The sequence below is a fragment of the Oxyura jamaicensis genome, chromosome 7 (genome assembly GCF_011077185.1).
Source record: "Oxyura jamaicensis isolate SHBP4307 breed ruddy duck chromosome 7, BPBGC_Ojam_1.0, whole genome shotgun sequence".
Lineage (NCBI taxonomy): Eukaryota > Metazoa > Chordata > Aves > Anseriformes > Anatidae > Oxyura > Oxyura jamaicensis.
Genome location: NC_048899.1, coordinates 22,926,891 through 22,953,773, shown reverse-complemented (window position 1 = coordinate 22,953,773; position 26,883 = coordinate 22,926,891). Strand labels below are relative to the sequence as shown.

The following is a 26,883-nucleotide window of genomic DNA, read 5'->3' as shown; positions in this document are numbered from 1 at the left end:
AGAGACAAAGGAAAGGGAAAGGGGGCTCGCGAGCGGGGAAAGGGAGCGAAAGTGAGGGAAGGACGCGGAAAGTGAAGTAGAACGAGGAGGGGAAAAAGAGGAAAAGTGAAAGAAAAAAGAAGTGAGGAAAAAAACGAGCAGAATCGAGAAGAAAGCAAGAAAAATTCGGAAAGCAGGTACTACTTACCTCATAGAGTTCAAAACAAGCTAACAAAAAAGTAGTTAAAGTAGAAAAGAAATTAAGTAGCAATTTTAAACGGACAAAAAGTGAAGAAAAAGTAAAGAACCAGACCTGATGAACACACAGCAATTAAAGCTAAAACCAAAGCTTTACAAAGGTTAAAAGTGAAAGAGTATGTGGTAGAAGTGACAAAAGGCAACAAAAAACAACAAGTAATAGCAGATGCTAAAGTAAAATAACTAAGGGTGGATACAAACACACTTTTTATAGGCCACCCTGCGGCCCTCGCCCCCTCCCAGCACCAGGGCCATGTGCCAGGGCCTGGTGTGAGGCCCGTGTCCCACAGCCTGTCCCCACAGGCTGTCACCCCGGCTTGTCCCCACAGCTTGTCACCCCAGCTTGTCCTCACAGGCTGTCCCAGCAACCTGTCCCCACAGCTTGTCCCCACAGGCTGTAGGCAGGGGTCCCTGCCCTCCTGGCCGGCAGCTGAGGGCCCCAGTGTCCCCCGTGGGTCACTCTGTGCTGTGGCCATGCCCAGGGGACACATTTCCCACCCGTAAGGACACCCCCAGCAAGGCCACTGAGTCCTCCCCACCCGGCCGTCCTAGACCTGTGTTGGCTGTGACCCTGAAGAGGGAACAGAACAGTGGCAGGCAGCCGCGCGATACTTTCTAAGAGTTGGCGTTTTCAAGTAGCTAGAAGCTAAAATTGCAGTGAGCTGATCTGCTTCTGCCAGGGAAGGGAAAGAGGGAGGAGAGACAGGGAGCAGTTGAAATAGTTATTGCTGAGAAAATTATGATGCTGAATACAGGAAGTTACAGAAACCAAAAATAAAAGCACAAAGAGACGAACAACCAGTTGGCCTGAAGGAGGAAAAGAGAAAGGAAAGCTGACAAAGTATGTAAAATAAAATTGTGTCTGTTTATAGCTCTGTGTTCTGTGATTCAGCGCTGACCTGGAAAGGCTGTAACCCCAGCTGTGCAAGAAAGCACTTGCAAAGTTGCAAGGAAAAAACATATTGGCTAGAAAAATCTATTTTGATTTGGCTTAGAGAAGTCATTCAGGGAGAGAAACAGATCTTCACGATGCTGGGAAGGGCAACATGCTGTCTGTTTTATGTGTTTCAGATGTGCCCATCACATAGGAATCTGGCCACCCGGGGAAGGCAGGAGTGGAGGGTGTGCCGGACTGGGAATTGAGCGGAAAGAAAGTGAACAAAACCAGGCATCTGTAAGTAAGCAACTGTTCTGTGCTGCTGGAAACCGCAGAGCCAGACCTGGCTGCGAAGGCAGGAGCTATTCTTAAGATCTTAAGTTGGTTTCAGGCAGCGAGGGGTCCATAGCTGCAGCAAAATTGAAGCTCTACTACCAGAAAGAGTTTGTTGTCTGGAAGAGCAAAGCACTCACATCTCTGTGCAGAGAGTGGGAGGCAGAAATTCCCAACTGGAGGGTCTGATACAAAAGCAAGCTATTGAAACTGAAATTAAATGTGGTGGGATACCACATATATTTTTTAAATAAAACATCATAATGAGAAGCACTAGGTGTGAACACGGCATTTCCATGAATCTTTCCAAATGAGTGCTATTTTTAATGCAATAACTGACTGTCCTGGTTTTGGTGTAAAGAGTTTAACTTCAAAACTAACAGCATGCAGTGCAGAATTGACTGAACATATACCAGCTATTTTGAAATTAACAGCATGCTATTTACTGAACATGTATCAGCAAATACTTATATTAATATGGGGGAGGTTATCTTAAGACATCTAAATTTATATCACATCTACTCTTCAGTGTGTGCTTCCAATTTGAGGTCCTTTTTCATTTATCTGCATCTATAATACCATGCTAAATAACACAAGATCAGGCCCTGATCTTGACTCAGAAATTAAAGAAAGCCAAAGGATACTAAAAATTGCTGTTTGAACTAATTGCTGTTGGTTTCAGTTGCATGTGCATGTGTGTGCCCTGCACTTACACTCTCATACGTTAATGTAAAAGGAGATACACAACATACATCCTTTGCAGGCCCACCAAAATGTATCCTTTCCCTCTGCTCCCTGCCAAGCAGCAGACAGGTAAGAATATATAGACTCAGAACTCTACTACTGCTTTACTTATCTAGCACAATCCAAGACTGTTTTGATGACAGAGGTTTCAGAAATAGGAAGCTATTGAAAACCATAGTGTCAATTGGGAGGTATACAGTAGTTTTGCTATTTTTTATATCAAGGATTTTAAAAAAAAAAAAAATAAACACTATTTTCTTTTTTTTTTTTTTTTTTTTTTTTTTTTGGTGTCTTCTAATAAGATAAAAAACTTTCACAGCACAATGTTCTGAAGTCTGTGGAAATGATCATCTAAAAGCTAATCAGTGAATTGTGGCTGTTAACCCTTCAGTGGGCTCGGGCAGCATCTCTGGCTAACCAACTTTTGTGAGCTCTGATGCCATGCGGTCCCCCACTACAGCAAAGGACTGTCAGTCTACCTGGCAGCCTGGGCAGGGCAAAGTCCACAGTGACAGCACTGATCTCTGTAGGACACACTGATCAGGGCTAGAGGAATTAAAAGGATTTGCATGCTGGAAAATACTATTTGGGTGGAGCTGCATATGTGGCAGTCAAATAGCAAGGCCAAGTATTCCTTGCAACCAGATGCTCCCAAAAATTATGAGTTGAATCCCAGGAGCTCAACCAGAAATCCAAACAACCTACCCAGAAAAACCAGCCCCCGCATCCGTTACCAGACTACCAGTTGCCACCAGTAGCTTCCAGGCTGCCTGCTTCTGACCTGAGTAGAGTCAACAGCTTCTGTTTGCATAAAGAGTTGGTGCACATCAACATTTATACAACTGGTTATCCATTTATGGTATTAGTTCTGGGTAACACTGCCACGGGCAGCTGGAGAACAGAACTTGGAAAGTCCTCTCATTCATACCGCTCTGCGGTACAGCATCTTCCCCTGTCCCCAAAAAGGTAAAAATCTCCTACACATTTCTTCCTAATGAAGCCAGCTTTCAAAGGCAGTATCTCAAATAACTTTTCCTCTGCTGAACTTGCTGGGCCTCTGACCTAGTAAATGTGCCTCTTGCCTGTGGAAGACTACTGCCTTCCTCTTGTCACTTGTGTTTTAATTACATCAGATTTTAAAAAGGAGGATGAGAAAGCATTTCTTTAAGTTAGATGGTTGTACATGGAATGATCACTCTGCAAACAAACAAACAAACAAACAAAACAACAACAACAAAAACGAACCAAAACCAGAACCAAACAACCAAAAAAAGAGCAGTATTTAGTAGAGAACAGTGAGAAGAGTGCAGAAAATAATATTAAAATATGTGCATTTGTGTCATATGATAAACTATGAAAATCTCATACAGTTTTCTGTTAATTGCAAAACTAATTTTGTGCTAAAACTTCTCAAAATTATGGCAATGTCAAAACCAATTTTTTAAAGGATTTATCCTAGCTTTGTCGATGAGGCCTCTGCATTAACTGTGAGCTGCACAGCAGCATACTCACAGCATAATAGGTGAACAATTTCTGCATTGAAGATCACAAATGTTATCATGTCCCCATTACCTACAGCTCATTGCAAAGCAGCACTAACAGCAGAGCAAACTTCAAACATGCCTACAGGGAAAACATGCCAAATAGAGAACTTCTGATACAGAAGGGACTCCACCACAGAGCTGACGTTAATGCACAGCAGCCGTTCCTATTAATCCCAAGCAGATGACTTTACCTTTCCAATCAAAAATCCTTTGGAGGTGCCGACATTGTGACTAAGAGCCTTGTACTTCTAGCAGGGGTTTTTCTTGCTCATCAACAGATATTTTCTTTGCTTTTATGTCCATATGCTTATAACAATGGCCTTACCTGCAGAAAGTGTCAACAGCTATCTACCCATAAATCTCCACCCCATCTCTTCTGCTCACCACATTAAATAGATACTTTGCCTGAGCAGCTGTCCTCCCTCTTTTACTGTCAACACTTTGGCAATCTGGTTTTTCTGGCTAGGTTGAGTGCATCCTATGGCAGTGAGCACAAAGGGAATGCTGGAAAAGGATTTTCTACCTCCAGCATCTCCCCAGACCGGGAAGTGGCTTTGGAGATGATAAGTTCTTCCCCTCTCTGCCCCCCCCCCCCCAGCAATGACTTTGAAGCTGGAACATCTGAACAGGGAACAAAAGTTGTTTATTACTTTTTCCACCTTGCAACATCAGTGCTTGCAATAACCAGGCCTTCACAGAAAACAAAACAAAACAGATCAGGGCTTAAGAGATTTGCAGGAGCAGAAAAAGATTTTGTTACTACTTTGGTTCTGCTGCTAAGTTTAATATTAAAACATGTCTCTGATTTTAGTAAAGTGCCTGCTAAGCCTTCAAAATACCAGACCTGGACACATTTAAATAATAGAACAGAAAAGTAGACAGTTGCAACTTTTACCATAAGCATAGCCAAAAGCCAAATTATTCTTTTTTGACACGTTCACAAGTCTGGTTTAGTTGAGTTAATCCCATGTGGCCGTGGAAAAATAATTAGTAAAGTTGTAAGGTGAGGTGACAAGCATCCAGCAACTTATTTGGACAAAGAGAGATCATGACAAGGTTTTTAAGCAATACCTTTTGGTTTTGGTGGTGGTTTTTATTGTTATTGCTGTTGTTTTTGCTTTTGTTTTTGTTTGCATTAACTCCACCTGATGGTCTTTTCTTCATGGATGCTTACTCTGTTTGCCAGCTTGCTTTTTTATCTGGCTGTTGAGAACAATTACTTTGAAACATTAAAGAATATTTAACTTTTAGCAAAAAGGGAACACAAAGAGAAATGGCATTTCTTTGTTGTAGCTTTAGATTTCCTGCTTCAGTGGTTTACCCTTCTAGCATGTTATGAAATCATCCTCTTGCACAGTAAGCTTAAGATGAAACTGCAGAATCTGAATTTGTATGCATCTTGTATTTCTTTAATAATCTGAATGAATCTTTAGCACAAGTTCCAAGGTTTTGAGTTCTGAGTGTTCTGAGTTGGGTTTGAATGGTTGATTATTGTTAGAAGTCCTTACATTCAATTCTCTTAAAGTTTCATAATTAAAAAAAAAATATATATATATATAGGCCTGGTGTAACTGTAGCATTTTAGAGACCGTTCTTTCTCCCACTACACAGAAACATGGTAGGTTACTTCCAGAATAAATAAAAAGGAATTACAACACTTCATTCTAACACCAGCCTCCTTTTTTACCCAAATTTGACTGTGCCAACTTCTAGAGTGCTGCCTGCAGCTCTGTCCTGCTGCATATTCAAACTCAGATTAGACAAGGCCGCCTGAAATACTAGAAACAGGTTTGAGAAATAAGACAAAGAAAGGCGTGTGGATGCATCCACTCCTCTGCATCTTGTCTGTTTACAGTGGGGAATGTCTTTCTGTGTGTGTTGGTTTGGCTCTGACTCTTGCTGGGATCTCTACATGCTCCTGGAACAACAACAAAATAATAAAAGCAGTGCTTTAACATTCAGAGAAGTGCTTAAAACCCCAAAGTAAGTGGCGAATGATACTCTTTCATAGTACTTTAAGAAAGGGTTTCTGACACTTGCGTTGTGGCTTTTTAATGGAAGCTGTGTCTCAGCATAGTAGTTCTACTGACAGCGTTAATGTGTTCAGTCTCTCAAAAGCCACTTTCTGTTGTTACTGTGCCAATGTAAGATTATTTTTCAAATAATGTTTGTGGGATCTGGCTACTCAGATAATATTTGGTAACACAATAAGTTTATTGCAGCAAAACTTAGTTTGGAGGGATGGTTTAAAGATAATCAGTTATAATTTGGAAAATGTTTCTAAGCAAATAAGAACTAATCCAGGTGGAAAGGATTCTAAAATTAAATGAAAGAGTGGTGTTTTGTTTTGTTTTTAATCTTTAAACACGCAAAGCAGGTGAGTTTCCTAAAAGTGCCAGGTTTTTGTTGCTTGCCTAAAAAGCCTGTGGTTTTGGTGCTCACATGACATTCTGGAGGCAGCTTGTCAGAGACCTTATCCAACTGTGTTATCTCCACTGCCCCGTGTGTGACCAGAAAGAAACAAGTTTTCAAAGTACAGCTGAGAGGATGGTATAAAGAGCAAAATTTCACATTAATCTGGATTTGGGAGAATATCTAGGATTAAAAGAGCTTGCGTAGAAAGGATGGGCTCACAGGGGGCTAAACTTCTGGCATTTAAAGTCATGAAGGTTGTGATTAAGCTCTAAATTGAAGAGCAGCCTGTGTGGGGAACAAACAGTCCAGTATGCCATGAACAAAGCCATAGAAATTCTGCCTTTTTGACTGTAGAAGAGACCGGAGAGCAGAAACAGGGAACAGAGAACAAAGAGACTGCCTTTCAAACGGGAGGTGAGGAAGGAAATGAAACCTCCAACAAACATACTCTTACACAAATTGTAAAAATCTAATGAATGAACTGAGGGAAATCAAATGTCTTACAGGAAGACAGTGACATACTAAATGTATTGGACATCACAGTACCAGGACATCATATACATACAGAAAATGTAAGAATCACCTCTGCTGGTCATAGGGCAGGGAAATCTGCTACTGAGCTCTTATAATCAAATCCAATGAACAAAGCAGGAACCCAGCAAGTGACACAGGCTCTGCATGGATTGAAATGCCAGCTTAAAGCATACAGAGCAATAAATCCGCAGAAACTGTACTTTGGGTAACCGCCGTTGACTCCACCAGTACCATTTCACAGAGCAGCTGGATGAGGAAACCACAGAAGAGATGCAGACCTTCATTTGGTGTCATTAATGTGCAAGATCTTATTCTAGATCTTCAGCTTATGATAGCTGTTCCTGGGTTTATATTCCAAATTCCTATGGGCTTGACAAAGGTCAGGCATTCACAGCAGCTATGCTCAGTTTCAAGAGGCACAGAGATGTAGAAATGAGAAAGTTTGTGAAAAGGAAACCAAAAGGAGCAGCTAGAACCAGTAAGAACACAAAACGCAGCATCGGTGTGTGCTGAAGTCTTCAGAAGTTCGGAGAGGAAGCAGGCACAAAATAATGTCACCACAAGGCACGTTATCAGAAACAAGAAGTTGAAGACGTCTTCAAATTACAAAAAAACAAAAACAAAAACAAACAAAAAAAAACAGAAAGGGTCATAACCCAAAACATAAGAAAACACACTGAAAGAGCAATAAAAAGTGTGAACAATAGCTACCAAAAGGAATTAGAGCTAAGAAGAGTTCTGACCATGCAGACCACTGGTCTATTGGACCAAAAGACAACTGCAGAGGAAAACAGAAGAGAGGCCAAAAACTTTGCAGAGAAGCCAAATGATGCATTTGCATATATTTACTGGAATAAGCAGGTGACTCCCATAACTGAACCCTCCTTTCTGGGGGATTCAGCAGAGACTGCCTGAAGCAGGACTGACTGGGAAGAGCTGTCACCCAAAACATGCAGAGCAGCAAATCCCCAGGACTGTGTGCGGGGCACCTGGGCTTCCTGAGGGAGTGCAGTTAAGAAGGAGCAGATCTGCTAATGACAGGAAATAATAATAATAATAATAATAATTCTCTGACCCTGGGGGCTGCAGGGTAGCGTGTGACATCAATCTCTACAGTCATTTCAGAGAGAAAAAGAGGGTGCACGATGGGTAATACCAAAGGCCGGCAAGCCTGACATCTGTTCCAGGCAAAGCAGTAGAAAGTGCAATAAAGACTAGCATTAGCATGCACCTGGATAAATATGATCTGTTTAGGTGGTGCCAACACATCATCTCTAAACTTAGTATTTACCTTCTAGGCTTCCTGAGAGTTTTTTGACGAGGTCAGCAAGCATGTGGGCAAGAGTGATCCTGTTGATATGGTCCACCAGTGATTTCTTGATCTGGATGAAAGCTCCTATTTGGTGAACAAATGAGCAGATGCTCCTAAATGGAATTTGCTCATCCCTTCTTTCTGTTGATCTGAGGGGGGGGGGGGGGTTGCTGTAAAGAAATTATTTGTACCTTGCTTTTATCATTACTGAGAGTGAGACTGAAATATCTTTTGTTATTACCCACAGCTTACATGAAGCTGAGGCTTGAACAAGAACTACCTGTCTGTGACTCAACACTCACACAACGAGATAAAGTTTGTGGGTGGACAGTGCATACAAATGAGTTTATAGAACTTCTGTCTGTGCTTGACACCACGGATAAATCAGGGAGAGACTATGAGAGCATTGCTATCAGCTTTTCATCACTGCACAAGTACTGGTGAGCTGGTTTTGTGTACTTGATGCAGAATGTGAGAGGGAGAATTTGGAAGAAGATAATACAGAACAGCATAGATCCCTTATGACTCAGACCTGCAGTGCTCTGCACATGCACTAACTGTGAATAAGAATTTAGACAAAACTTAAAAGTAGGCTTTAAGCTATAAAGCCTAATTATTCTGTATTTGGTCACTCCAGAGGCCACCTTTGATTTCTATTGCAGCAACCTTCAGTCATGTCCAAGCTCAACCTGTTTCTGACTTTGATTTCAAAGCCCAATTTTATTTTATTTTTTAAAACTTTCCAAACACGTTTCAGTACTTACTCACCTTCCTTTGCTAAGCCAGCCAAGTAGTAAGCCTGCTCTTTATGGTGTCTTATAGAAGACTTACTTACAACACTTGAGTACTTCTAGTTCTGTTTTTGTGTCAAAAAAAAAAGTAATACCATATAATCACTAAAATAACTAAACAGTGCTATTATCACTTTCTGATTTATATACGTCCTTATTCTTAATATACCTAAATAAATTACAACATTCTTTTAAGAAGGAAAAACAGAGAGAATGAATAAAGAGTTATAGTAACAAAGAAAATGCAGTTGCATATAGTGAACTATTTAATTCATGCTAAATTAAATAGCCTTATTTCTTTATGGAGACTTTTTTTTTTTGCAGTAATATGCCTATAGTACTAAAACATCAGTTGTTACATATGTCCTACATTTCACTCTGAAGTCCATAAGTGTCTTAAAGTTTGTGCATATTTCACAGGGTTTGGACAGTTTGGCCACACAGAATAACCTGGGGCTGGACAGGCAGCATTTAAATAGGCAGTATTTAAATGCCTCAGCGTGAACCTGTGCCCCATAGTTAGGTCCCATTGGCATGAATGACTTCACAAACATCAGAAATCTCTTTACAGCCAGTGAACCTGCAAGAATTAGATGCTGTTGAAATGAATGCAAGTAACGAAGTCAAAGAACCACAGGATCTCTAGAGGTCATCTAGTACAAGCCCTTGCTTAGAGCAGGGTCAGCTAGAGCAGGTTGCCCAGAACTGTGTCCAGGTGTATTTTGAGTATCTCCAAGGACAGAGACTCCACAGCCTCTCTAGGCAACCTACTCCAGCGTTTAACCACCACCAGAGTAAAAACAAAACAAAACAAAACTTTTTCTTCTGTTTAAAAAGAACTTCCTGTATGTTGGTTTGTGCCTGTTGTATCTTGTACCTTCACTGGAGGCCACTCAGAAGAGTCTGGCTGCATCTAAGTTACTCACCCCAACTTTAGGTATTTGGGTAAATTGATAAGATCTCCCTTAGCCTTCTTTCCTCCGGGCTGAACAGTCTCTCTCAGCCACTCCTCATATGACAGATGTTCCAGTCCCTTAATCATCTTTGTGGTTTTTGCTGGGCTTGCTCCACCAAATCCCTATCTTTCTTGTATTGTGGAGTCCAGAGCAGGATCCAGCACTCCCAGATGCATCACACCGATGCTGAGCAGGGGGGGACCATCAACTCCCTCGACCTCCTGGCAACTCTTCTAATGCAGCCCACGATGCTGTTGACCTTCTTTGCCACAAGGCACATTGCTAGTTCATGTTCAGACTGGTGTTCACCGGGACTCCCAGGTCCTTTTCTGTAAAGTTACTTCCCAGCCATTTGGTCCCCAGCTTAGGCAGAGTTACCTGCATTCATTGTTTTGGTGGGGCCTTACTCCCAGTTGTAGGATTTGGCATTTCCCTTTGTTAAGCTTGGTGAGATTCCTCTTGGCTGATTTCTCCAGCTTGTTGAGATCCCCCTGAATGGTAGCACAACCACCTGGTGTACCAGCCACTCCCAGCTTTCAGCTGTCTGCAAACTTGCTGAGGGTGCACTCTGACCTATCATCAAGGACCATTAATGAACATGTTAAGTGGCATTGACCCCCATGTTGACCTTGTGCCATTGATTATAATCTTTCAGGGCTGGCATTTCAACCAGTTTTCAATCTACCTCCCTGACCACTTGTCTAGTCATCAGTTTGTTAATGAAGATGTTATGGCAGCTGGTGTTGAAAGCCCTGCTAAATCAAGATGATTAACATCCACTACTCTCTGCTTGTCCACCAAGCTGATCATTTCATCATAGAAGGCTATCAGGTCTGTCAGGCATGATTTTCCTTTCATGTATCAACACTGTTGACTCCCAATCATTTTCAGGTCCTTAATATATTTGGAACTTGTTTGTGGAATTATTTGTTCCATCACCTTCCCAGGTATCGAGGTGATGCTGACTGGCCTGTAGTTGCCCATATCCTCATTCTTCTCTTGTTGACGGGAGGCATGACATTTGCTTTCTTCTAGTCCTCAGGAGATTTCTCTGATCACTGTGGCCTTTCAAAGTTACTTGAGAGTGGTCTCACCGTGACATCTGCCCTTTGTACTTGTGGATGCATCCCATCACGTCCCAGGGACTTGCTTATGTCCAATTTCTTTAAATGTTCTGATCTTTGCAACTGAGGATAAATCTTCATTGCTCCAGATGCTCCCAATGTTCTCAGAGGCCTGGGATTTGTGAAATCAAACCTTATCAGTAAAGACAAAGGTGAAGAATATATTTGTCTTTTCTGTGTCCATTGTTACCGCCACCGCATTCAGCAGCACGCCCACATTTTCCCAAGCATTCCTTTTGCTCCCGATACCCCTGTACAAGTCCTGACAGTGCAGTTGTTCAGATCCTCACTTTTCTCTAAACTTTGTCAATGGACTGGTCCACTGGGAAAGTTCCCAGAAAGAGAAAGAGAGGTTGCTGCTGTCATGGGCAGTTTGGATATCTTTGCTATGAGAGACTCAGATGTAATCCCTTTATCTAAGAGGAATCCAAACCCCACATCAATCCAAGTGAATTTAGTAACTACTAGACTATATCAAATTCTCACTGGAGCAGGTCCACTTTATTCAAAGCACAAAACTATTTATTAGAGCACAAAGACAAATCTAGGTCTTCCTCTTCCCTTTCCCCACAGATGAGTACTGTTACTACTGGAGCACTCTCTCATGTTCTCATTGTGACCTGTTGAATATTTACTTGTTGGTATAAAGTCCGATGGTTAGACTATGTTCCCCTTATGAATCTAGCCCTTCATTTCATTATCTGAAGTCTTCAGAAAGACAAAGTGCTAAAAGGATATTAATTTTAACTCTAACTCAGGCAGGAATGCTGAATGCAATTCTAATCCTACCTCAAAAATAGAATGATCCAAGCACTAACTTCAGAAATGACTCCTTTCGGCAACAATAACCGTATTTGTTAAACCTAGCATTTATCTTTAACCTTTATTCCCACAAGCTTTTATAACCACAAGCGGTGCCAGAGAGGACATGGCAGACATAGCAAAGTAGGAATGAGCAAAAGCAAGCCGAGAGTCTGGACTTTAAAAGCAAAAGTTAGTGGAGAGACCAAGTCAGAGCAGACTTTATTCTTCTAGCAAAACATGTTTAAACAGAAACATTGGGCACAAAAAGAAAGCATGAACAAACATAGTGCTAGACATCATTTTAAATTGAAGTTGACTTCATTCAGTTTAGTTTTATAAACAATACCATGGATTTTGAAAGATTGTTAATGCTGTAATATAACACCATAACAGTGCTGTAATGAAAAAAGTTGTGGACAGTAATCTTGCATTTTAACTCAATATGTTACTGAAAATGCAGTTAGTTTATCCACTTCATTACACTGTCATTTTAGCTCCTTCCTGTTACATTAGCCTGAACTGAGAATAAAAGTTACTTTGAGCTTAGTTGTAAAAAAAGAACTTGGGAAATTAAACCTTACCAACAGTTTTCTGGCAGAACATGTTATCTGTCTGTCCTTAGGAGCTGGCTGGACACAGAGATGGACTCAGGTACTTCAAACTCTTACTGCAAGGGGGTTTTCCACTTAATAATAATGTGGTGGTTTTGGAACTTGCATGGTACAATCATTTCCCCTAGAAGACCTCTACAAACAATCTTTTTTTTTTCTTTTTTAATATGTGGAACACCCAAAGCAAAAAACAGGCCAGTTGGCCAAGAGGACATGATAGTAGCAAAGCCAGGAGACAGAGCCTGGACCTCCCAGCATCAGGCAAATTCTTCTGAGAGTACCTGCCACCAAACAGCACAACAGCAAAATGCATTGCTTTCCCTTTCTCTTTGTCAAGTTTTTCTGTGGAATAGACAGATGAAGACTGGCTGGTGCTGGGAGTCAGTGACTGCCCGCTGCGCTCATGCCATTCAGCCACTTGGTTGTTACTGCTATCGCAACTGCCGAAGCAAACAAAGAGCAGTGCGTGCCCGCACATGCTCAGCAGTCCACCTGCTGGGTTTGGTTGGTTGGTTGCTGTTTTGTTCTGTTTTCACAAGGGCAGGATTAAAGCAGCAGGACCCACAATCTAAGGGATCTGGTACAAATGGCACCTTACCAGCAGGAGCCAGGGTTGGGTCCCTTTTGCACAAATTCCTGTCATAACGTGTCGATTTCCCTATGATCTTCAAATGTATGGTACCACAGTAAGAACCTCATTCTTGGTCACTCTGGGATGCTTGAGCCTAATGCTTCCTGTCACAAATGCTGCAAGCGATCGCTTTACATAACCAGTTGTAATTTCAGTCAGTCGCGGGACAGGCAGGGCGCTGCAGAGCCTTCTGGAAAGGGAACACTTCATAATTACTTCAGTTCATCAGTCGTAATAGCTGTCAGAGCACACACACAGACAAGTTATATCAAAGCAACTAGAGTTGCAAATAATCCGAGAACGGGCAAGCTTAGAAGGTACTTTGCTAATTACTCTATTGCCTGCTGGATCGTACTTTCGCTAAGCCTGTAAAACCACCTACAGCATTACCAAGTCAAAAATATGCACAGCTCCGGTATTAAATTAATTGTTAAGCAGCTCAGCTTTAAACAGCTTGCCGAACAACCATGAGATTTTTGTCTAACAATCAGATACCTAAAACGACTATACGCTGAATTACGGGGAACAAAACAAAAATCAGCTCAGTATCCCACATGATCTATTTGCTTTAAACAATAACACATTCTGTTGCATCTATTTTGGCACTTACTTGCTAACAGCAGATGTCTCTGTGCTGCAACCAATGTATCAGGCAGGGAAGGATCTCCAACATGTTAAGCAAATGGTGAAAATTGTTTCTAAATTTCTTTCCTTACCCCATCCTTGTTTTTGTACCAGGGTATTTGTTCCTTTAATATATATATATACATATTTTTTCTGCATCCATGCCATGGTGTAATTATAGCTAAGACTGGCCACAAGTTAAACATAGAACTGCAAAGGAATTTGGTGTAGTGCCCAAATTTAACTCTTCCTTTCTCCTGTCCCTAAAACACCTGCGATGGGATAGAATACCTGCACGTGCTATATGGCCACCTCTGGTTTGGGAGCATACTGTTAGAGACAGAAATATACCACAGCAGAGCCTGCTGCCCAAAGACAGTGTGCTTTTTGGCTTTGTTTCACATTATTACATCAGGTATCTGAATATTTATTGCAGTATCTTCAAAATAACCTTTTCTAAGATAGAGTTTGCTGTTCCTCTCCTCTTCACACCCGTGAGGCCCCTACCCTCCTTCTTTATTATTGCAAAGTAGTCTCACAAAGTAGTCTTTTTCCCCTGTATGATTTATATCACAAGAAATGTATAACTCCTACTAATTCCCTGAAGTCATTCCTTAATATTAGGGTTGTTTCAACCTGAGGGCTGCTGAAGCATACTACGGGGAGAAAATGAAGGCTGAATTGTTATCCATTGTGAGGCATTCAGTCATAGATCACAAGTTGTCTCCTCCTTGTCTGCTAAAAATACAAGCCATAGTGTATTTCTTTTCCAGAGATATCTAAATAATTTGTATATTTTCCCAGAATGCTTCTTATGCACATTTCAAATTTAGTCTCTTCCGTAGAGGGTTAATATTTAACAAAGTGACTTCCCCAGCTGGTTTTGTTCGAAGTGCCGTCATCCCCCTGAATTCAGTCAACATCTATCAGAAACAAAGACGTTAAACAAAACATATTATGCTCCAGTATTCTCTTGTGAAGTTTTGGCCTCCGGCCAGAAAATTTTGTTATTTTCTGTGTGAGCTTTATTTTCCTTTCCCCGAGCAGCAGTTAATATGGATCAAAAGATCCATTGCTTTAAAACGCAGTTGTAAAAATAATAAACAAGAGCACTGACACAGCACCACACCTTAGCTTGACTCTTGTGCCTCTTGTGGGTGTCCTTGTCTTTGGGAACACTCTCTGAGGTGGGCTTTCTGGAGCTCCGGTGGTTTTCGACTTCCCATGAATTTTCTTTGTCTCCAGAGTGAGGCAGAAAGCCACAGAATGGTGCTAGGGCTCTGGTGGGTTTTCCTTACCTCTCGGGTTTTGCAAGAAGGCACGTGGCTCTCTAGGGGTGAGACAGCTACAGCTCACTGATAAAGCCCTGGAAAAGGCACCCCAGCAGAAAGGAGCTTGGCAGAGCAACTCTTGCCCCAGGAAGGTGGGGATATCCTCAGGCCATTCCTGCACAGGATGCCCTGTGTAGCTTGAGCTGTTTCAACACCACTTCCAGAAAGTTTGAGGAATATCCATGTTAGAATTAATTTTCGTCTCCACTATTTATTTTTTTTATTTTTTTTAGTACTGTTACATGGATTATCGGACATCCTGGCACCTGGGTCTGTGCCTTCTCTGGAAAAACAAAACAAAATAAAACCGAACAAAACAAAATCAAACAAAGTAAAAGAAAAAACAGGAAAAAAAAGTTTCTTTTTCACACGTATCCTTTTATTTATGTGCTCTTCATTCTGGGCCTTCACTTGATTAAGCCCTTCACTTCTAATGAGGGAAGTGCCACTCACTTCCTCCATCCTGTGCGTGGGTTATCGCTACGCAGGGCAGGCTGAGCGCCCATGGCCTGCTGGCTGCTGCAGCAGATCAATCGGATGATTCAGCTGTGCTCATTTCAGAGCTGGCTCTTTCTACCCTGAGGCTAGCCGCAAATGGAACCAGAGGTGTTCCCAGTATCCCAGCTGCATGGAATTTCTGTCCGCAGAGATCCTAAATTCTAGCTTCTGAACACCGGTGGGGGGCAGAAAGCTTGGGCTAGAAGGCAGTGGGATGAGGCATCAGCAATCACACACACCAGTATTTTTTTTTTTTTTTTTAATTAATCTTGACCCAGACTGAGCTGAAAGGGACATCCAGCAGTGTTTTGCATCTATTCTCCAGCAGTGGTGCTGGATTGATTGATTTATTTCTAAATAATGGTTATCAAATGTGGCACTGCACACTGCTACTGCAAGTGACCCTACCACTTTGGTGGCTGCTTGTTCAGTCCAGCCCTTCTCATGGTTATCACACATTTTCTGCTGTGGTTTCAGCCAGTTGCTTCTCGTTCTAGTTATCTCTACGCGTGAGAATAAATGATCTCTGTTCCCCTTATACTTCTGCTTTTACCAGGGATCAGTTCATGTCAGTGTCATCTTTCCCCCACGTTGGGCTTGGCTTTGTGCTAGACCCGAGCAAGTGGCAGAGCACCGGAGGCCCACTCTATATTCTTCCTCTCAGGCAAAAATGAAGCAAGTTTAGATGCAGACAGCCATACTTAAAATTCAGATCATTGACCTGCATGCATTCTGGAGGGGAAAGGGGGGATGGATGGTATAGGAGAGGAGGGAGAGAGGAGCCCACGTTGGTTTTCCTCCCGTTGTCCGTACCTGAAGTGTGCCTGTGACAGGCAGGGTGTGCGCTGCAGAGGGGCTCTGACCCTGGGACAGGGCATCCCAGGAGCAAACAGTGATAAATCCAACACTTCTGTAGCCCTCCTGGGCACAATATGGGGCAAAGAGCCACTCCACTATTTATTCTACAAGTATTTTAAGGGAAAGGTAGCTAATGTTTCTGTATTATATTAATCGTTCTTTCCAGATGGAAAGCCTCCAGGATTCTCTGATGCGTTTCCACATTTAACTGAAAAGCACCTTATGGTTTTTACAGCCACAGTGTCCCACCTGTACAGCTTCATCTTTGGTACCTGCTTTTAAAGCAATTTTTAAAGTAATTCAATTTGCCTCTCAACATCCCACAGGACTAACAGGACATGATATGCAGCAGCAGAGACATTACCTTCTCTCAGAGCTTTTCAGAAAGAATCCTTCTGATGTTACTGAGTTTTAAACGCTAAAAAATACATTTAGGTCACCTAAGCATTTAGGTAGGTATGAGATTTCAGATACATAATAGGGAAGCGTGCTAGCATCAGGAGAAACTTCCCAAAAGAAAGGAGTACAGCCAAAGCAGAATTATGCTCAGCCTGTGCAAGGACCATAAGAAATTAAGCTGCACATGACTCACTATTATTTTACTTTATGTTGAAAGTTTATGCACACCCAGCTCGTTGGCAGCATCCAGCGTTAGGGATCCTGGTTACATACCTGAGTGAACCTGGAAGCATCAAGCTCTGGGATGCAATCTCCAACCAAGCATCAGTGAAGCCACGCAGCCCAAAGCTGCTGATTAGGTCGAGTCTGTCCTTCCTACAGCTTTTATCAGCTCTGCGCACGCTTGCTCTTGGCTTCCAGCAAGGACTTTTCAGGGGCTTCTCACCTACAATGCACACAAAGTTTATGGCAGGAGGAAGTGGCAGAGCAGATTTCATCAGGCAATTATCAGTTTCAAAGTCCTAAGATCATGCTTTAGAACAAATGGCCTGAACAAATAGCTTCGCAAAAGGAACATACTTGGTGGGATAATATTCAATACACACTAAAGAAAAGGAAAAAGTGAACGAAAAATACAGAATTTTTTTTTGTGCAGAGTAAGTGGAACCTTTTAATTTCTGAATATGAACATCCATGTGTGAGAAATCTGAAAAGACAGAGGGAGGGTTTTGGTTTCCGGGTGACTGTGTCATTGTGGTCTGGGATGCCTGCTTTTGCCAGAGCGATTGCTTTCTGTTGGCTACCCTGTCGTGGATGGCCCAGCATAGCCAGGGACTGGCCACAAGTGGCTGCAGGCTGGCCTCCCCAGGGAATGCAGGCAGGGAGGTGGCACTATGTGGGCCTGATTCAGAGAACATCTTCCGTATTTCCCTGTTAGCATCCAGAGGAGCCTAACTTTTATCCCAAGATTAATCTTGCATCTTCAGGTTTAGCTGCTGTTCTCCTAAAATTATGGTTTGAAGCATTTATTTCTGAGAACCAGAGTGGAGATTTATCTTGTAGGCTGAGTCTGAGAAAAGAGCAACAACTTAGCCAACAGAAGCAAGCATCAGAAATACAGGAAATAGCAGTAGAAGTGTTTTCGCTATTATCTAAGTCTACATTTTGGAAATGATTGCAGTTCAGAACCAGCTTATAAATTACTGCAGCGCTACTTGCAAGCTCTCCAGCACACTGAGTCTAGCCGGTTGCCTCAGACACCCGTATGTGCTTTGTCACTGAAGGATCAAGAAAGCATAGGAGAGCTGCCGCACAAGGGAACAAGGTTATAAAAACAGGCATGGAAGTGAGACTTTATTAAAAATGTTCCTCAATGCTCTTCTTAATAGTGCAGTTTCTAAAACCAGAATCTAAATCATCGTCATCCTGCATAAAGATAATGGGTATGGAAAGGGATCAGCAGCTCCTAGGGTCTGAGCAACTTGGAGCATTAGTTGAGAAATGGAAGAAAAAAATCTGCTTGCAACAGTGCAGTGGTTATTTATGCAATGGATTTAAAGCGTCTGTTTATATCTTCATTTCCCTTTACCTACATAAACTAGTAAGTAAAATTCTGCATCAAAATAGTCAAGAAGTATTAAAACAAATCCATTTACTGTAAAGAAACCCAGCTTTAGCATTTTCAGTGAATTACCTTTCCATCAAAAGGATCAAACCCAAAACATACCACAAATACACATTTACTTATCTCTTTAATACTCGGGAGCCTAGGTGGCTTTTTCCCATCACTCCCCGAACAAAACCAGACCCACCCACCAACAAAAAGTCTGGCATTACCCCATTCTGAGCATTTCGATGCGTTCCTTTCAAGTTTCTGAGAACGAGCTTTGGGATTTGAAAAGCTATCGTAAAGCAGTTTTGCAGCAGCCAGGTTTGTGTGCCTCTATTTACAGAGTCCCGACAGCTGGGAGTTTTGCTACCCATTTAATTAATCTTCGGAAGGATCCAGAGCAGATCCCTGTGACTTTCAGACGGTTTTTGTCAGCTGTGTGTGTGCCACCACCACCTACTGGCCAGGCTGGGACCGCGTTTCCGAGCTGCCCGTGCAGTGTCACCAAGGCCAAGGGTTCCGGCCCGGCGATCTGCTCCTGCCGGCTGCCCGCAGAGGGGCTGCCCCAGGCTGCCGGACATCAGCACGGCTCTTCGGGGCTTTCACATCAACGCCGCGCTGATCACCAAAGGAAATATTATTCTAGCGCAAGAGGCCTTTTTATTGGGAGCTGAGGATTTTGAACCCAGTTGCTGAATGGGCGTAATTTAGCTTTACACCAAAAAAGCCTGCTTATATATAAATGGCCTGGAGGGAGGGTATGCTGTGGATTTCATTACAGGGGATTTGTTATTACAGGAGCCTGAGGATGCTTGTTATTAAGCTAACGGAGGGGCAACATGATGGAAGAAAAATGTAGGAGGCTAAATTAAATGGGATTTTGTGCCGTGGCACCCTGGGAACCAGAGCTGGTCAAGTCTCATACAGTGTGCAAAGTTATTCTTCCTTACGCTCCCTCTGGATCGCAGTGCAGAATTAAGGCAGCCCCATAGCCTCTCGTCACAGAAGTGTGAGAACCTGTGCAAAGGCTGGGGAAGGGAGTAGGCTCCCTGAGCATAGCAGGAGAGCGCTGCTCATGAGAGGCACAACTGGACAGAGCTAAGCCTAGGAGTCACACTGCCCACTTCCAGCCTTGTGTCACAACCATTGCTTCTCCTGGTCACGCCAGACCTGTCCAGCACACATACATACGCTCCTATTGCAGCCTCCCGTCCAGCCAGGATGCAACAAATTCATCAGCATCTCACATCTCTTTCCTCACAGATGCATGGCAAGGGCTGCCTAAGGGACCAGGAGGTAAATACTCTCCTGAAGCAGTCTGCAAAAATACGCATGTGGTTTTTTCTTCTCTTTTCTTTTTTTTTGTTTCGTTTTTTCAAAACTTACTATCTGGCAGACCAGGTTTGTTATATGCTGGCCTAAATACACCCATCTCTCATGGGGATACTCTTCCTCTCCAAATCATGGGAGTGGTATGAAAATGTCTAACAATTCCCTCTCAATAAACCCACTCAAAGAAATGGGCACAGCAGAGGAACATGCAACCTTCACTTGCCTGCTCAGGCTCTGGTGAACCTGGTTCTCAGACATGGGCAACACTTCAGTGCTACAACGGAAGCTACTGCTCTGCACTCTGTGTATTTCCACCTTGCTTGTGGCAGAAATGAACGGATCCCAAACTACACAGCCTCTGCAGTCCAGCAGGAAAATTCCTCCAGCCTGTCACCCCCATGGAGGCCCTGGCTCTCCAGCTGCAGGGCACTAGGCTGGGAGAATACCTGCGCATCACTGATGTGCTCCCCCCCACTGATGTGCTCCCCCCCACTGTATCTACTGACAGCGTGTGGCTCCTTCCCCCTCCCAGCACCTCCTGCATGCAGGTCCCAGGACACCCTTGTTCATGCCCTGGGGAACACTGGAGTGTTCTCCAGAACGCTGGAGCCACCACACACCTGTGGGTCTGCTGGGTCCAGCCAGGTAGGCAGAAAGGAGCCTGCTGCAAGCTGTCCCTCTCTGCCAGGATAACCTGGTGCAAAGCCTGGGAACTGCTGCTAGAAGACACTAAAGCCTAGCGGCTAATTAAAGCTGGGGAAAGGAAAACTGCCGCACGGAGAGTTATTATTCACACTTTAATTTTCCAGTTGAAATAATACAGTGAACATCACTGCCAATAATATCACAGTCAGCAATCAAAACGTAGGCACCACATACTCTGATCAGGAACAGGGTAGGAGATCTTGGATTAAGGGAAAACAAAGGAGAGCTATGACAAAATCCATAGAATCACAGAACAACCCAGATGGGAAGGGACCTCAAAAAATCAGCAGGTTCAAACATTTATGGCAGAAGGAAACCTAGATGAGATTATCTGGCACCCTGTCCAATCACATCTGGAAAACCTTCAGTGCTGGGGGCTCTACCACACCTCTGGGGAGGTTGCTCCAGTAAATAATTGTTCTCACCATAAAAAAAAAGTTCTTAGATTTAGAACAAGGAACACAAAGCAATCAACAGTTACATTCTTGAGTGAATAATACTTGCAATTAGAAAAGTTAAATGATGAAAGATTTTTAAAATAAATATTTACAGGACTGTTCCCTCAGAACTATTTCAAAGCATGAAGAAAACACTGCTTGAACTATTTTTCCCTTAATGCAAGACCACATACATCATAGTCTATGTTAATCAACGATCACTATTTTGAGGTTAGGGTTATTTATATTATACAACTGCCCTTCAAATATATTAAAAATGATTACAACAGACTTCAAGGAAAATTGATAAAATGCCTATGTCAAGTTTTTTGAAAAAAATATACACCTTCATTAACATCAAAATCTGACAGAGTATGCTCAACTAGGTAACACTGTAAGAGCCTGATAGATGGCACATCCTCTGAGGTGACCCAGCTTACTCCTGCAAGCAAAAAGCATCCTGCAAACCTCTCTTAGCTGCTGTAAGAAGGCTGTGAGTACACGTGTCAGTGAATGTGATGAAGGAAAGATGTTGGTTTTAGCTCCTCCAACTGTATTTAAATAGGTGAAATTCTCATGGGGAAGGGAGTGATGGTCACAATCTTTTATTTTTTTTTAAATGTGAGCTACTGCAAACTTAGCCCTGTGGAAGCTATCACAGTTCATACATACAACTCGCAAATGGTTTGGCAACTACACTCAAAAGCTGCAGTGCACAACCTGTAATAGTGGGCTTCACATACAAGCAGTCCCATACATAAATCTGCAGATCCACAGCCAAGCTTCTAAAACATTCCTGAAGACTAATGGATGGGGTCAAACCACAAGACAAAATATACAGAGAAAAGCTATTTAGCTTTTCTGATGAAAAAAACTGATGGAAAAATCCCCTGACAGAAAAAGCTCAGAATAAGAACATCTAATAGTTACAGCCACAGAAGCTTTTTCAAAAAGTCAGATGAAAATTGTATTGGAATCAAATGCATCTTAGCCTCCCTGGCCACGTTTCTTGAATTCTGTAAACCAGCACAGAAATATTCTATGTATCAACTAATTAAGAAAAATATAACCCTAGACATAATTATGACATGAAAAGGCAATTTTTGCAATGTTTATAGAACTGGCCATGTGAAATCTGAGAGGAAGTCATACATTCCTCTGTACATGCATAAATACTAAATAAAAGCACTGCAGTTGGCTTTGGCTGCTTGCTAAACTCTCAAAAATGTGTCTCCATCTTAGGGCTCTTGCAAAATTCTTAGAATGAGTCACCTTACAACAAACAAACAAACCGACCCAACAACATGCACAGCCCTTCACAGCAGCTTTTAGAGATGACTGAAGGCACAATAATTACATGCTGAGGTAACTCTTTGTGACTAACATTTCGTTTTTCCACTCTGCAATAAAAATTAAAAATCCTCCAAAAACCATTCAGATGTTTTCACAGAAGTGGCTGGAGGATTGGGTAGGGTCTGGGAGTCCCCCAGGGAGTCAGCGTGTCCACTTTGGACCACTGTAACCTGAAACTGGGTCTTGCACAGCCACCAGCCTCGGGGGAACAACTGGCCAGTGCAAGCTCATTCCTTCATTAGCACCTTGGTATGACAACTAAAAGTGAAAAGCAGCCTTTTGAGGGTGTGTTTTGGGATTACAAGACTCTCTGACTAGAGAGAGGAGCATCATTTGGGAACTGCAGATGTGATTCTCCCTCATATTCTCCTTATGTTTGGAGAGCTGAGTCTCAGAAGAGTGCACATAAATACTGCTTGCAGTAATACCGTAGGTGAACACCAAAGCCATTTATTACTATAACATTAACAAGACTCATAACAGTATTTTTCTTCTAATGGATATTGACCCAAAGTGTCTTTAGAAGAGGTTGATGGGATTTGATTTCTGAAATAACCTGGGTGAGAGATCACATTGTTTTCTAACAGAGCACCAGAAACATCTCTACTGAATATATTAACTTTAGGATGACAAAGTCCATACATCATTGTATCTCTAGCCTAATATATTTTATAACGTAAACTAAACATCATGGGCCAAACTACCACAGCTCTGACATTCCCACATCAAAAGTCACTTCATTTTTCTGCAGGCTTGGAAATCCACCTGGCAAGGATCCACTGCCTGAAAATTAACTCTTCATTTTACGGATGCAATAGGTATTAGAAAGAACTAACTTATAATCCTTGGAATATGCTTCAGAGTTCCTAAATTCAAGGACAAATTTTAACGCTGGTTCATGAGCAGCTTCTGCAACATTTAAAAACAAAGCACAAAAGCCCAAACGTTCCCGAAGGAAGAAGCTGTGTGGAAATGCCCACTGCTCAGGGGCTTGGACACAATTGCTCCACATGAGTGGTTTGAGGTTTGTAGTACGGGAGTGTTTTCAGTTTCCCACTTTTCCCAAATAAGCCAATTTCTCCACGGTTCTGTGCATCCTCATCAAATTCTGCCACCAAGCCAAAGCAGTCCAAGCACAGCAGCCACTGCACGCTTCTAGCAAAGCCGCAAGGGTTTCTCCAGAATTACGTGCTCTGGGTCGCCTGAGAAGGGGCCACAGACCCTCTGCCACTGAGGAAGCTTGGGCTTGGTGCTGGTGCGATCAGATGTGCCTGGTGCTCAGCTCCTCACTGTTCACCACAGAAACTGTTCAGAAACTTTGCTGCAACAAATTCAAAACGAAGGAAAGAGCAGTGGCTGCTGCTTCACTCCTCTCACCGCTCCTTCCAGCAGCATTTAGGTGTCCTTGCTGATGGCTGAGAGGATGAGCTGCAACTGGCTTATGGAAAGAAAAATGCTGTAGGATGTGGAGTTTAACACTGAAGACTTGACTGCTTGTTACTTCTGATAGATTAATTGTCATCTCTCTCAAAATCAGAAATGAGGATGCTTTCTTCCAAAGCAGGAACATCAGCGTTAATCTGTGGAAAATAGGCATTTCTAATCCACAGTATCCTGCTGAAAAGTCTGTTGTTCTGTTTGTAAAGGCACCACAAAAAAATGGAAATGGCAGCCAGCATCACTAATGTTACAAGAACAGCCAGAGCTGCAAGCCCAGGGTATGATGCTGAAATGGAAGAACAGAAATCATTATTATGCAAATATAGTCACATTTATAAATTATTCAAAATATAGAAATACAAATATTTTGCATAAAACACTCTTGATATGCATTTTAAATCACTGGTTTAACAATTAAAAAGTAATCTCAAAAAATATCAACCCCAAACATATTATTACTCCATACAAAAATTAAGAAAGGACCAGAAGGAACTTACATTTTTCAGAGGGTGCTGTTGCATCAATATCTGAAATAGAATCCAGAACAGTCAGAAAACTATTGACAGAACTAACAAAAGTTAGTATATATACTCAGGGTAACATTGATACTCAGAAGACAATCTGCCCCAAAACATACCAGAGCAGGCTGCTCTTTGTTTAACTTCACTCACGTCAATAGGATTACAACAGGCCAAGTTAAACATGACCAAATGCGTTACCTAAAATATCTTAAATTTAGAGGAATTGACATTGTGGCAAGGATGAACAGCAGTACTTAGACACTTTAGAATGTGCAAAAGCATGAACAGGAGAGTGCAGTTGTGGATTATTTGAGCTATTGGTCCCTGCAGTGATTTTGGCATTTTGGGTGAGCTCTCACAACACTTGAGGTCTCTTGCAGATATCTTTTCCCATCGCTCACATCCATGCAGGTGCACATACTGTGTGGTCTGTGGAGCTCAGCCTGGCTCTCTGCGCACCCATCCAGAAGAAAGTCCTACTGCAGCATGCAGCAACAAAAAGGCTGCACAGGTCCCTCAGAGGGAGGTTACCCTGCCTGGTTTGTTCTTTCACAGATATTTTTTCTAGTACAAAACAATGCAATTATTTAAATAAAAACTAAGAGAAAGTAACAAGGAACACATAAACAATGGTTATAAGGACATGATCGCCTGCTTCTATGAAAGCACATACCTGCATCCATTTTACATACAAATCCCTTTTTTTCTCTGCATGGAGATATTTGCCATATACCATCTGTGGTCCTCAGGCTGATACAGAAATTCCCTTTGAGATGATCAAATTCAGGCTCTCTGATGCCCCAGTTAGAATAATTTAAGGGAGAGCCATCAGACCAGGAGACTGTCTCATCTAAGGGCAGAAGTTATAAATCATTATAAAATGTCATTGTGCTTTGATAAGCATCTGTGTTTCAGTTGGATTTACCTTCACACACAAAAAAAATAATACTGTATTAAAGGAATGCCAGGATTTTGTCTGCTTGGCTATTATCATCCTTTTTTGTTGCTTAAGAATTTAAAAATATACTACATAGCTGATACAGAAGATAGCCTGTAGTGCTTCTTTAAGAAGCAAATAAAGGCCCTCACACACATGCATACATATCGACTATTCAGAAACCTATTAAGTAATGATTACAGAAAATTTTTGGTATACAACAAACAGGTAATAAACAGTGAAAAAAGGTTCAAAAGATAATACTGCTTCGGAAGGGGCTTGTACCAGCATTTAAAAAAATAAAAAATCCGTATTCTCACATTCAGTTCTCTTCCACCCAAAACTTACTATCTGTAACATGCAGGATGTTCAACCAAACCATTTGCACAGAATAACCCAAACTGTGCAATTCTTCCAGAATGAAGGCATTTTCATCTTCATCTTGAATAGTCAGAAGATTAGATCCTGCAGATTAAACACAAAACAGATTTTCAAACAATTCCTGAAATTAAAAAGTAACATTGCTTTTTAAGAAGTTAATATGAAGAACCTTAATTGAAAAGGTTGAAATGTCTGGTTATACATCATAACTTCTTAAATTTGCAACTAATGTGAAAATGCTCAGGTTGATATAAAACTTTTCACACATCATTTTATAACAATTTTGACGGGAAGAAATACGTTTTGTGTCTTATTCCAGAAATCAGTATTTTCATGTGGAAAGGAACATTTTTTGATGTACGTAGCCTCCGTTTTTGTAGGCTTATGAGCTCCACTGTTGTTACCTTGCACTAGAGAAAATACACGCTGTGATTTTCAGAAGAACGTGGGTTTTTAAGATATCATGATGACATTTTATAGCTACAAAATAATCACTTACCTTGATTTCTGCAGACTTCATATGCAGTATCAAAACTTGTGCCCTGGAGAACTGTGGTAAAACTGTAGCAACTGTTTTTGAATTTGATCCAGGGAACAGTTTTTTCTGAACATAAGCCTTTATAGTTAGTGAGTTTCTTCTCTGTGATAGAAATAACAGCACAGCTTTATTGGCACCACAACATACACATTAATATAACATACCACACACTGTTTTGGAATAATGCTAATAAGTATGTTATTCTGTTATGTCTCTGTTTTTCGAAGTGAAAATCTAGTGACTGTATACATTTGTATTAGAATTGTAAAGCTGCTTTTACTCCAGATGAAAATCCTTGATGGCTTGCACAGTAATAGCAGGATATTTATCTAATACAGAGTGATGTGCACAGGGAGTTAAGGAGCATCCGGCAGGCACTCTGGGCCGCCCAGCATCTCCAAAGGATTTCCAGGGGCTGCAGAGCTTCTCTCCACAAAGCCACAAAGATAACTGAATGCCAAATACCATGGCACAGAGGCAGATAAGAGCTTCCCACTGGAGTGCAGCAGACAGCCTCTCCAGTGTACAATATACTGTGCCAAAGAGCCTCCCTGAGTCAGGGTGACTACAATTCGGAGAGCTGGATGCTGCCAAGGACTCTGCAGTCCTGGGCTGAGTGCAGTTCCAGACCTGAATTCTATGTTCAAATGAAGACCAGGTAATTGACAGAGCTCTGAGGAAACTAAATGTATTTTAGGATACAGGAAATTATATTCCCCCTTTTTTTTTTTTTTTAAAGTTGCAATATCTTTTACGTGCAATCAGTGAAGATGTGACTTATTTTTCACTTTGCACTAAATACTTCTCTTTTCCCATTCGACAGTTAATTGTAATAAACTGAATTTATTTCCCTTCAAGCTAGGTTATTAACAATAATCATTTTTCTCAGTTAATATAGTATTCACTGAAGAGAGAAAGTAATTTTCCTGTTTCTTTCCTACTATGGCAGTTCTCTTTCCATTTTCAGATGGACTGGACCTGATGGCCAATATTTTATGGGGAAAAAA

At 41.8% G+C, this 26,883-nt stretch overlaps 1 protein-coding gene and 2 long non-coding RNA genes across 4 annotated transcripts in view; 1 reads left to right on the top strand and 2 right to left on the bottom strand.

Moving 5' to 3' along the window:
• The first annotated feature begins 943 nt into the window (after positions 1–943).
• Positions 944–26,876, top strand: LOC118169772. The gene is made up of 3 exons (XR_004752272.1): positions 944–1,078; positions 1,309–1,411; positions 26,844–26,876. It is a non-coding gene; the product is annotated as an uncharacterized LOC118169772 (long non-coding RNA).
• Positions 12,286–13,776, bottom strand: LOC118169773. Its single transcript, XR_004752273.1, has 2 exons — positions 13,524–13,776; positions 12,286–12,439 (listed from the first exon to the last, which is right to left on the bottom strand). It is a non-coding gene; the product is annotated as an uncharacterized LOC118169773 (long non-coding RNA).
• Positions 20,348–26,883, bottom strand: part of PLA2R1 (phospholipase A2 receptor 1) — a 44,438-nt gene continuing 37,902 nt past the window's right edge. For both annotated transcript variants that reach the window (XM_035331372.1, XM_035331371.1), the window contains exons 26-30: positions 25,838–25,978; positions 25,306–25,422; positions 24,694–24,870; positions 23,997–24,026; positions 20,348–23,785 (exon numbers count right to left, since the gene is read on the bottom strand). In XM_035331372.1, the coding sequence (XP_035187263.1) occupies positions 23,571–23,785; positions 23,997–24,026; positions 24,694–24,870; positions 25,306–25,422; positions 25,838–25,978 (680 nt within the window). In that variant the 3' untranslated portion in view covers positions 20,348–23,570. The remainder of the gene's footprint in view (positions 23,786–23,996; positions 24,027–24,693; positions 24,871–25,305; positions 25,423–25,837; positions 25,979–26,883) is intronic.